Genomic DNA, 13,007 nt, shown 5'->3' with positions numbered 1-13,007 from the left:
ATAAAATGGCAGTGTTACAGGGAAGGGTTGAGGGACTGCCTGAGTTGCTCTTGCAGAGAGCTGGCACGTACACAGGTAGAATAGCCTTCTGTGCTCTACCCAATCTTTGCTTCTGAAAATAAATTGCATTCAAAAGCTTTTAAAAAATGCTTATTTGTGATTTTGTGCTCGAAAGATCGAGGTTAATTTTTAATCTCCTGGCCTGCAACAGGGTATAATTAGTGGAAACTCCCAATGGTGACTAATCAAGCTGGGGTGGTGGCCAGTTCAATGGGTTCTGATGCTAACACCCAGCTATGGACAGATAACTCCATTTGTCTTCTGGACATCTTTGGAGTGTTGAAGACCAAGGGTGTAAATCCTGACCAAATAAAATCTGAAACGGAGCCCAAAGGCAGGTGGACTGATGTTTAAATATGTTATCTGTTCAGCAACTCCTACAACCAAGCCAAACACAGTACTTTGGACTCAACCAGGGAGATTGAGAAGGTGATCTTGGGCCTAGATCTCAGCAGCCTAGGTCTCCATAAATTTTGCCTAGGCTTGTGCCCAATTTCGCTACAGAACTTTGACACAATAGTACAGCAGTTATAAGCCCAGATTGATTGGTGAGAGAACAGATGTTACAGGCTTTCTCCAATGATGGGGGCAACCATCGTGTCCCGCTGGTCAGCTACTGCCCATCTCAAGTCAGGCGGACGCTGACTGGTAAGGTGCTGACCTGCCAAGATCCATCTTCTACAGGGGGTGCTTGGAGCTTCGAGTCTGTGCTCAACAAGTGGACAGAATCCATTGTACCAGGCAAACAAACAAAGATCCCAACTCATTGATTGGCAAGCTGGAACATCAGGACCACGTGCATAGGGCTGAAGATTACTTGATACTCGTCGATAATGTAGGCAAGATAGCTGTGATCGGCATGGAACGTAATAGGTTGAACATTAACATAGCTCCCCTACAATAGACTGGCCCGCATAGAATCCCAACAAGAGACCAGATTTGCTGAGAGTGGATTATTGAAAGAAAAACATGACACCAAATGGCAAGAGCTGGACAACATATGCTCGGCAATTAGGGAGGGGCAGTAAATGCTGGAATCGCCAGCAATGCCCACATGCCGTGAATGAATAAAAGGAGTAAAAGCTGAACAGTTTCCACCTTCCCTGCCTCAGATGTATCCTCAGCATCTCTTGGCAGGATATGGCCACAAAGTCCTGGAGTGTGCGAACTCCATCAGCAAGGATATTATTAGAAAGCGTGCAGAAAAGATTTACTCGTATGCTACCGGGACTCTGGTTTGAGTTATAAGGAGATGGTGGATAGAATGGGATATTTTTCCCTGGAGTGCAGGAGGCTGAGGGGTGATCTTTTAGAGGTCTACAAAACAATGAGGGGCACAGATCAGCTAGATAGTCAATATCTTTTCCCAAATGTAGGGAAGTGTAAAACTAGAGGACATAGGTTTAAGGTGAGAGGGGAGAGATACAAAAGGGTCCAGAAGGACAACTGTTTCACACACAGGGTGGCAAGTGTCTGGAACGAGCTGCCAGAGGTAGTAGTAGAGGCAGGTACAATTTTGTCTTTTAAAAAGCATTTGGAGAGTTACATGGGTAAGATGGGTATAGAGGGATATGGGCAATTGTGACTAGCTTAGGGGTAAAAAAAAAAGGATGGTATGGACAAGTTGGGTGGAAGGGCCTGTTTCCATGCTGTAAACCTCTATGACTCTATGCACTCATTGCTAAACCAGCGGTGGTTGTGCTGGCTTAGCCACACGCGTTTGACAGCCGTATATCCAAAGACCTTCTGTACAGTGAATTGGCTACTAAATCCACAACCTCCTGGGCATCCATATTTCCACTGCAAGGACACCAGTAAGTGAGATATGAAACTGACAATGTTGACACTGACAATTGGGAGGCAGTCGCTAATGGCCGTGATCTCTGGAGGCTGACTGTTTGGAAAGGTTTTGGAAGAGACCAGCAGAAACAAGAATCTCAGCGGTCTGAGAAGAGGCCCAGAGAAAACAGAAGCCAGTGAATGGTGCACCTTCTCAGCCCACTGTCACCCTGTGCAGCAAATGGGCAGAGACTGCGCTGTGCTAGAGTGAGGGCTCTCGAGCCACACCAGGCGATGCTTAACACGGAGTTAATGACCACGGCTCAAATCATTGCCTGAAAGTACAGAAGGCTGCTGCCAGTAAAATTTGGATATAAATGGTTCAGAGGGAAATTTAAAAAACAAATAAGAGAAATAAAGAGTATTCAGCTAACATATTGGTTGAAGCCTTTATCTCTATGCTGCATTTAGCTTGCAACTGGGCCAGTGAATGCCGCCTGTCCCATAAGTAATAGTTTAAGTAGATGGGGCAGCTGGGGTGACAAGGCTGCCCTAAAGGCAGGGCTGATTTTTGTTTGTACGCCTGAGGCAGATACCATCACCTTTTCTGGTTGTTACAGCACATGTTGACTTAACTTACTCATATAATCCACCAATGGTGTTTGCTCACCGACTGGCAGCAGAATATTGTGTCCCAGCTCATATCCAAAGCACGGCTGCTTTGGAGTAAATATCCTCAACCTATAGCACCGGAGTTTCAACCAATATTATGATGCTATTTCTTGGAGATTCTGCAGTGTAACAGTTTTCTACTGCCTGCTGCTTAGGTTGACTCATTTCTGAACCTGAGTCAGATTGAGGCTATGTTTTTCCCTATATTAAATTTTTAAACTGGTATCCTTAGCCCTGGAGGGAATCAGAATGAATCCCCGAGACTATTTCAACATTAAAAAAGTTATCTGTGGGAGTGTGTCAATATTTGCATCAGGTTTTCAGGATTATGCCAGTGTTTGAAAGGGGGTCTCTAGTAATGTGTTAGTATTTCCCCAGGGTCCATGGGAGTGAGCTGTTATTTGCAGAGAGTCCAGATACAGAAAGTTTTGATACTCACTGCCAACAGGAGTGTAGCATTAACGTTGTAACAACGCTTCCATTAATATGTTATATATGGCCAAGCAATAGAAAAACTATTTAGAGTCAGAAGGAATGGGTTATGTTTCAATCTGTTGTTTGCTAACAGATTAGATGCTGCAGTTCAGTTTGTTGCATTAACTCTAATGAAATCTGGATATCTTCTTGGTCTCGGAGCATATTTGGTATCTGTGCTTAATACAGGTGTCAGTTCATGGAATTGTTCTTTCGATTATCTGTTGCAATAGATTGTGTTTGTCTTCTTCAGTGTTCAGTGAGTTTGTGCAGTTAAAACTGAACGATATAAATGAGGAATGCCTGATCCTTGCTCTGTGCTGAGTTAGCTGATTTCTGCTGGGACAAGAAGTGAGAATTCCTCTCTGTAATTAGGGGATAATGCAAGGGAAATGGGACAGGATTCCCACTCCTGGCCCTGGGTCTGAAGGGTTTTTTTGTGTGGCAGTCAGTTCAGGACAGGATCGAACATGGCTGCGATAGCCTGTCAATGCCTGCAATTGAAGAATGGCCACTGGACAAGGTAGTGGAGGATGGCTGGTGCCCATGGAACTGAACTCCAACAAAGAGTAGATGCCTTCAGGAAGGAGGGAAGAAAAATTAAATAATGGAAAAAGTTGCTTTTAGTTTCATGGGAATTTATGTAAGTTTTGTTGAACAGAAAAAAGCAGGTTTGTGATGGTCATTGACAGGGATGAATTGGTGAGAGTTGTTAATAACTGGAACTGCTCAAAGTATATTGCTGAAGAAGTCATTCCGTGGTGTCAGACTGATGGAACTAGAATTCTGATAACATGTTATTTCTGTAATTATCTTTATTATCTTTATTATGGTATACTAGGAAACAGAATCACAAGCAGTTATAACACAACTACTTTTATTCATTAGGAAAATGTTGAAGCCATGTGGAAGTAATAGTAATATTAAGTATTAAGTAGGAACATTAATATTAGAAATATTAATTAGAAATATTAATGTTCCTACTTAATATTTCCATTTATGCCAGAGGTATGGCCTTGAGTCTTCAGAAATATATTTTAATACTCGTGATGTGACTGTAACTGCAATATTTTCTTAATAATTGTAGTAAACTGAAGAGTAAAATATCTAAATGAGGCCAGCCAGGAAATCTGACGTGTTTCTCCTTGTGATTTTGATGATGAGCTTTTTTTAGCAATACTTGTGGAGGTGTATACGATATCTAACAGCTTGGCTACTATGGTCTTATCCTATATTCCTGGATACTAAAATAGAAATAAAATAGCATTGTGGGGAGAAATTAATATTTACATTTTAATAATATCATCTTAGAATCTGACAAAGTTTTTAATGATTTCAGCTATAAAATCAATGTTTAAATGCAAATGTATTGTTGCCATTTAAACTCCTGTGTCCAGCACTGTATAATTCATTATGATCTCCATAGCACATTAAGGCAATCAACCCTAACAAATGTGATTTATTATTCTGTCTCTTAAAACTGTTTGTTGGCAGAAATTTTAATTATCAACAGGGTGCTTCTGAGGTACTTTATGTGGCATAATCTGATAACTTGTATTTCATGAACTCTTCCAGAAATTCCACCACAAAATCTTAGAGTTAGATATTGTGGCTTTTGTCAAAATCAGAAATAGCTGAAAATATGTAAGTTATTAGGGTAAATTAAAGCCCCTGATCCAAATGTAATACAGCCGTGTTATAGTCTTCTCACTGGTGATGGTGTTTTTCAAAGTCTCTGTTTTGGATATGTAATTCACATCTGTACCGTTGTACCGTGCAGAGAACTGAAGCAAGATGGCTCATTGTTGCCAACCAGTGTAGGACTATGGCAAGAATATAAATTTCAATCAGAAATTTAGCCCAGTGAAAAGGAGGTGGAATATTACCATTTGAACATAGTTTTTTTTAAATGTATCATTTCAGAGCAACTATTATTGTTAATTACTGGATGATGTTTATTCATTTGAAAATTTACTGCTGTAACTCTCACTGAGATTTTAAGAAATAGGGACCTTGGTTAAAGTATTTTTCCACCTAGAAGTCAAATGGACGAGAAGGAACTACACATGAATTACTGTCTCACCTGGTATTTTTGAGACCTTGGATGGAAGTGTGAGCTGAGATGAATGGGCAGGTGTTGCAGCTCCTGCACTCACATGGGGAAAGGTAACTGGTGATGAAGAGTGAAGAGCAGTCCTTTTGGAAAATGGGAAGGGGGAGAAGAGAACATTTTCAAAGTGACAGAAATGGTGGAAGATGGTCTTATTAGAGGCAGAGTTTGGGGGAGGGGAATGAAAGGTGAGGGCAAAGGAGACCTCGACCAGAATAAAAAGGACGAAAGCACTGAAGTTGGGATGTGCTCTGTAAAGGTTCCTGTCTACAGCAGGAGAGAGAAATCGTTGGCTGAGGAAAAAGGACATTGTGGAAGCTTTGGTGGAGAGTTAGCAGACCACACTTAAGGCCACATTTGGAATACTGTGTGCAATTCTGGTCACCCTATTATAGAAAGGATATTATTAAACTAGAAAGAGTGCAGAAAAGATTTACTAGGATGCTACCGGGACTTGATGGATTGAGTTATAAGGAGAGGCTGAATAGACTGGGACTTTTCTCTCTGGAGCGTAGGAGGCTGAGGGGTGACCTTATAGAGGTCTATAAAATAAATGAGGGGCATAGACGGTCAAGGTAGATAGTCAATATCTTTTCCCAAAGCTAGGGGAGTCTAAAACTAGAGGGCATAGGTTTAAGGTGAGAAGGAAGAGATACAAAAGGGTCCAGAGAGGCAATTGTTTCACACACAAGGTGGTGAGTGTCTGGAACAAGCTGCCAGATGTACTGGTGGAGGCAGGTACAATTTTATCTTTTAAAAAGCATTTAGATAGTTACATGGGTACGATGGGTATAGAGGGATATGGGCCAAATGGGGGCAATTGGGATTAGCTTAGGGGTTTTTAAAAAAAAAAGGGCGGCATGGACAAGTTGGGCCGAAGGGCCTGTTTCCGTGCTGTAAACTCTGACTATGACCTGCATGTCTGCAGCATTTTCCATATTTTTACCATTTGAAGTTGATTAATTGTTGTATTAACATATCAGTGATTAAGCATTTTCTGTACCTCTGAGTCGGTTATAGAAATCATAGAAACCCTACAGTACAGAAAGAGGCCATTCGGCCCATCGAGTCTGCACCAACCACAATCCCACCCAGGCCCTACCCCCATATCCCTACATATTTCCCACGAATCCCTCTAACCTACACATCTCAGGACACTAAGGGCAATTTTTAGCATAGCCAATCAACCTAACCCACACATCTTTGGACTGTGGGAGGAAACCGGAGCACCCGGAAGAAACCCACGCAGACATGAGGAGAATGTGCAAGCTCCACACAGACAGTGACCCAAGCCGGGAATTGAACCCAGGTCCCTGGAGCTGTGAAGCAGCAGTGCAGCATGTATTAAATGTATATAATCTTACTCATGGGGTCATGGTGAGTGACCAAGCCTGATTTCAGTCTTATGGCCCACTGAAATGAAGAAGGGCCACTCGTGGCCCACTCACTGGCCTAGGTTGTCCATCACTGCCTTAGTGGGATTTGAAATAAGGATAAGAATATTGTACTATTATTCGTAAATGTTTCAGAATTAACAGGCACCCATACTTTTACTGAGACAAAGAACCCTGTATGCATTAAAACTGCCCTATAGCACGAGGTGGAATGCTCCTTTAGAAACAGTACAGACTTGATGGGCCAAATGGCCGCCTTCTGCACTGTAAGGATTCTTTGATAGCTGTTGATTGTTTTCAGGAATGTATTCCCCATATTGTGTATTTAAAATGCTGAACAGAATGTGTACTGCAACAAATACATGGAGCAAAAGTGCAGCTCAGTGAATTAGCATTGTTTATTTTAGTAATTAGAGATGTACTGTTTACAAAAGCTGAACAATTAATAGCAGTTCAGTTTATTTGTTCAGTGCCTAGTCTGACATCAATGAAAAAGTACCTGACTAAAAGTGCTTCAGTGTAGGTAATATGATCATCAGGCATGCAGCAAGTTCATTATAAAGGAATATGGGTTGACACCCAGCACAGTCAACTTGTAGTAGCACCAGTTGGCCATATGAGGGGGTTTTATGTCCAAAGGAACCAAATCAGTCAGACTCCTAACCACTTTAAAACTACACTGCCACAGATCAGAAATGTAAAATACATCTTTATCAAATATTGGACGGAATTCTTAGTGGTGGGAGGCGGCCCACTGTTGGCCATCAATGGGATCTTCTGGTCTCTCCACTGTCAGTGGGATTTCCCATTAAATCCACCCCACACTGCCAGGAAACCCGCAGCAGTGGTACGCCATAGGCAGCACCAGAAGATCCCAGCGACAGTGGAAAGAGCCAGAAAATCACCCTTGTTGCATTTCTATTGTCAACCATTGAAAGAATACTATTATTTAAAAGTTACGTATGCTGCTTACCTGACCGTTGCATCTATTTGCAAAGATTTTTATGCAGCCATGTTTGAATCTAACCAGTAGCTAAGCAAATAAAATTGAAAGCAGAATTGAGCTGTGTGATGTTACCAATCTATTTATTGACCACCAGCTATAGCTATATAGGGCCTGGGTGGGATTGTGGTCGGTGCAATCCGATGGGCTGAATGGCCTCCTTCTGCACTGTAGGGATTCTGGGAAACTATATCCTATCAAGGTTCACAACCTAATAATCATATTCTAATACTGGGCTTTTATCACAGCATTCTTTCATTAAATTGAAACATTTTCAGTTGGATATATGCTTTGTGCATCTTACCTTGCCCGCTGTTCTACCAGATTTCTCTATGTGAGTTGTACTTTCTGATTAAACTTCCACCTAACTGATTTAAAACACTCTTGAAAATGGAAAATGAAATTTGGCCATGAAAACCAAATGATAAACAGGGGGAAAAGGCTTAGCCCTAAGAATTTATTTTGCTAATATTTTAATTGTATTTTTTTCTGTTTTGTTAGAGTGATCATAGAAACTGCTTTAGTGCACTTAGTTCCTACCAAATTGGCCAATATTTATTTTCTTCAGTCAACATCACAACATGAGATTATCTAGGCATTGTCACATTGCTGTTTGTGAGCATGTGCTATGTGCAAACTGGCTGCTGTCTTTTCCTAATTACAACAGTGAGTACACTTCAAAAGCACTTTGGGACATTCTAAAGTCCTGAGAGATGCTATAAAATCCCACCGAACAACAACAACTAACTCTCAGTTAGTAATGGTTTAATATGCAATCCTGTTGCAAGTGATTTGCTCATTGGTCCAGTGATTTGCACAACATTTAAATGCATCTTTGGCTTAAAGATTTGTTACTGCATTCAAAATATTGGAAACACAAGCGTTCATGCTAATGTCATACAACCTGACCCCAAATCATCTTTTTCCTTTAATATGGCAGGACATGCTGTAAAAGAGAATATTAAAAACAGAAAATTCAGGCACAATTTCAGATATTTTGCTTTTGTTTGAGCTTTAAACTGAACTTTTAATTGAGGACAGAAGAAGTAATTTTCAAATCTGGAATATATATATTTTAAAGTAGTAGTAAACTGTTTAAAATTAGAATACTGAATAATGCTCAACATTTGTTAATACTGTGTAATTTTGATAGAAATACCTGTTATCTGTATGGTATATAGATGTAAAATTTAATTGCACAAGCTGTTTAAATTGCAATAAAACTTTCCAGCATTGTAGATAGTAAGTATTTTACCACCTTAAAGTTAAAGAATTGAGGCAAGATTGGTCAACAATAGATAGAAAAAAAATGCGCATGGGTAAATCTTCAGTACTTTGTCTCGGTATTATGGAGTTTATATTCACATGAAAAGGTTACAAAATATAACCTATATGTATTATAGGTAACAGGAGCTGATGTAGGAAAGGCCTTGAACCCTGAAATGCCATGCTAGTGCATCACATAGTGTAGTTTTTGGCTTGCTGTTGTATCATACCTGGAGTCCTGTACTGACAGTTTGCTTTCGAGATCATTGCCAGCAGCTAGGATTTATATATGATTCCTGTCTGAAACAGTAATTATCAAAAACTAAGTTCTGTTAAAAAATGAAGCAGACATGGGAAGATTCTAATCATCTGGCTGGATCAATTAATGCTGATTTTCATAACTTTATTTTGCTTCTGTTTCCTTTGCCTTTAGCCAAGCCCAATCCCAAGTCCAGTTCTGGGGAAACGGCCAAATGCTACTCAGTCACTGCTTGCGTGGTGCAAAGAAGTGACGCGAAACTACAGAGGTGTCAAAATCACAAATTTCACCACGTCATGGAGAAATGGATTGGCTTTCTGTGCGATTCTCAACCACTTCCGGTCAGACTTAATGTAAGTAATGAAAGTAGCTTTTTGTGTACTATTTGTTTTCAATGGTCCTGGACTGAAATTCAATTTCGCCAGAGGGAGCATTACAGGCAGAAGCAGATTGTCCTTCTGTTATACAACCCAACCGATTGAAGATTACAGAAGGACAGTGGGGCAGAGTGTGACAGTGCAGGGTGAGAATATGTGATGGAGCAGGGCTGTATCAGGTAGGGCGTGTAATAGAATGGGGGACATAACAGGACAACTCAGGCCAAATCTGAATTTCACCCCCATCGTGTCTTTTATCTCCTCCCCACCCTGTAAAATGGTTGCCTTTTTCTCGATAGAAGAGAAATCTTTCCATTCACAAACTTATTTTCTCTCACTTAGGCTTTGTGTTACTAAAACAATGTTGTTAGAACTATCTTCAGAAAATTTACTAATGAAATGTTGGTATTGAACTGGAAAGGCACACCAGCGTTACCCTCCCTGTGTGCTGACAGCAAAGGATTACTGCATGTTAAATGTGTTTAAAAAGGCTAGCCTCTTCACCTCTTCACTGCTAGATGGAAATGCTTTGAGGAAAAAATTTGATTTGTGGTTGCTTTTATTTTCCACTCTGCTTGTTTTGTTGATTGCTTTGCAATGAAATCACCATTTGTTGTATATTGTCATTATTACTATGAATATTTTCCTGTTGTATATTTTGTTTCATGTAAAGTGAACACTAAATACCCACGGCTCTCTTGTCCTCTCCTCTCTTCCCCCCGCCTCACCCTCGCCCCAGTGACTACAAATCTCTGAATCCTCAGGATATTAAAGAAAACAACAAAAAGGTAAGAACCGCCACAGAAAATGACATGTCTGCAATTTTGGTTTCACCAGTGCTCTTTTAGTAATCCCTGGAAGGTGAGGTTGTTTTGTAAGGTTATAATTGCTGCTCGCAGAAGGTAATCTCCCCTGCAGTTTTATCTGATGCATTATCGACTCCTGTTTGCATTGGTCACAAACGTTTTAAATCTTCTGGAAGAAAGTCTCTGTAATACAGATATACCTTGCTGTGGCTTTCATCCATGTATTATGGAGCAGATTTTTTTTAAAGGTGAGGAAGAGTTTTAACAGAAACCTTCATCTGTTCATTCCATTGCCCATTTCTATAAATGTTATTCGTGCCTTGAGTCATTAATATATAACTGAGTTTTGAGAGCTGTCTTAAGCAGATTTCACCCTTTGTGCAGCTCATTTCTTCCTTCTGCCTTTGCCTCTTGTTTGAGAGCTACATTAAGTATCTTGGTTGCTTCCTGCAGGTTTATTTCCTGTCTTCTCACAGTTCTGACTGATAACCCCTACTGCCCTTGTTTGGAATGAATGCAAAATGGAGAACAATGCCTGCGTATAGTAACCATGCAAATGCATAAAGTTTCTGACATTTCCTCCTCCTAACCAATTAACACAACAACTCAAAATGAATGAATGCTTTCTTTGAGGCCAGAGTCTTTCTCCCTTCTCCCCATTTACCAGTTAAAATGAAGTTGCAGGTGATCGTTGCAAGGGCAGTAAAGGTTAAATTGAAGGAACGGCTCTGTTCTGTGATGGGCAATGCCAGGTCAGATCATAACCTCTGTGTTTCAGTTTATTGAAATCTCCAAGCAAATACATCTTTAAATAATGACTCAAACAGATACATATCAATTAGAAAATAAATTGTGTTTTATAAATCCTAATAGCAGTTTCTCACAATCAGTTATTAAAACCACAAGGAATGTACTTGCAATCTGATCCCAGCTGATATGTTAGTGCATTGTGTACTGAGAAATATTTAGTGTTTTGGAAGTGGTGCTATTGTTGTTGATGGACAGCATTGAAGTCTGTCAGTCAACCTGTCATTGGTATATTAGAAAGAGTTTTGCAGAATGAGATTGTAAAGCTATTGTGTCCATTCTTCCATTCCATTCAGGAATTACAAATTATAAAAACAATTCTAATAAATAATGCAAGTTGAGCAGATGTAACTTTAATTATATTGCTAAATATTTATATTGCCCCTCAGTGATTGAAACTCCACTTGTTCCCTGAAAAAATACAAGTTTAATATGTTGCCCGTCATAAATTAGAGGAAAATGTAAACACTTGTAGTTTTCAGTCCCCTTAGTGATTTCATTTTTGACTCAGAATGAAAATGTAAGTTCATTAGCCTCTTTCTTAAATATGATATTTGGATTATTTATTTCCATTAAGTTTAAAAAAAAACAAGTTGGATCATTTCAATTAATTTAACACTCTGCTTTCTCCACTGACACATAGGTAGAGACTGAGAATAAATATCATACTTGCTGCTATTACATTATGAACCTTACCAGTTGAGAGGGCAATATGGATAATATGAATGTTAGTTCTGGTTTTACCCAGAGAGGTGGACTTAAAAGTTGAAGGAAATTATTCCCTTGAAACAAGTTTGCTTTCCATATATCAAAGGCTCCTTCACTCCATGCTCAACCACGCCATAAATAAATTACCAGAATGTGATTGCTAGTATAGAGTTATAGTTATTTACAATCATAAATGGTTACACAGCAGAAGGAGGCTAATTCAGCCTGTCATGTCCATGCCAGCTTTGTACAAGAGCATCTCAGTGACTCCCACCTCCTGTCATTTCCTTGTATTCTTGAGTTTTTAATCTCTTCAGATCCTGATCCAATTCCTTATTGAAAACCACAATTGGACCTATCTCCACTGTGCTGTCAGGCAGTGCATTCCAGATCCCTAACCATTTGCTGCATGGGAAAGTTATTTCCTCTTGTAGCCTTTGAGTCATTTGCCATTCACTTTAAATCAGCCTAACCCCTCCTTTTGGTACTTTTTGATTTTCTTTAATGTTAGCTGCCAGCCTCTTCTCATACTCTCTCTTTGCTTCTCCTATTTATTTTTTCATTTCCTTTCTGAACTTTTTATATTCAACCTGACAAATATGTAGATTGCAAACATTTAGAATCTAATGCTTTAAATTTCAAGGCTTGCTTAATTGTGAATGATTAAGTTACTGGAAAAATTATTGGAAGCAAATTTTAAAATGTCAGTATATCATATCTCACAGATCAAAATGCAAATTGACGATTACGTACCTATCTGTAATAATCTAGTTGCTGCAAAATATGGCACACATTTGAAAAGTATTACCTTTGAATTCACTAGTTTTGCTTTGATTAGTATTACAATTTTAAAAATGTGTAATTGGTCCAAGAGTAGGTGACTCCAAGTAAGGCTAGCAGAAGATATTCCGTAATAATCCATCAGACTAGGGTTCACACTTGGGGGAAATTAATGAATTAACTTGATCATAATTAAGCAAAAAGACTGAACAGTGAAGCAAAAGTGAATAAGTTATTAAAACTTGTATTGCTGCAAACCTTGTGATCACAAAATCGTGACCAGTCACTTTGTGATGAACCAGAGTCATTTTCTTAGCATCCAGGTTTGAAACTGGTAACTGCAAAGCTCAGATTGACCTCATTAGCGCCTGTATTCACCACTAACCCAGTTAATCCAAGTGTTTTACTAATTAGACTGAGTTTAGAGATTTTTGAAAGAAAAAAACAAATGTGCCAGCACCATCTGCCCCAGCCGTAACAGGTTATAGTGCAGAAATATTCTAAACACTGCA

General features: G+C 39.5%; 1 protein-coding gene across 5 annotated transcripts in view; it reads left to right on the top strand.

Annotated features, from left to right (window-relative positions):
- ehbp1 (EH domain binding protein 1) overlaps positions 1 to 13,007 on the top strand; it is a 340,872-nt gene that overhangs the window by 164,405 nt on the left and 163,460 nt on the right. For all 5 annotated transcript variants that reach the window (XM_078230456.1, XM_078230455.1, XM_078230454.1 and 2 more), the window contains 2 exons: positions 9,192 to 9,370; positions 10,134 to 10,182. In XM_078230456.1, coding sequence (XP_078086582.1) covers positions 9,192 to 9,370; positions 10,134 to 10,182 — 228 coding nt within the window. The remainder of the gene's footprint in view (positions 1 to 9,191; positions 9,371 to 10,133; positions 10,183 to 13,007) is intronic.

Source organism: Mustelus asterias, chromosome 15 (assembly GCF_964213995.1).
Source record: "Mustelus asterias chromosome 15, sMusAst1.hap1.1, whole genome shotgun sequence".
NCBI classification, from domain to species: domain Eukaryota; kingdom Metazoa; phylum Chordata; class Chondrichthyes; order Carcharhiniformes; family Triakidae; genus Mustelus; species Mustelus asterias.
The sequence above is the reverse complement of the archived record's forward strand: the minus strand, read 5'-3'. Positions and strand labels throughout refer to the sequence as shown.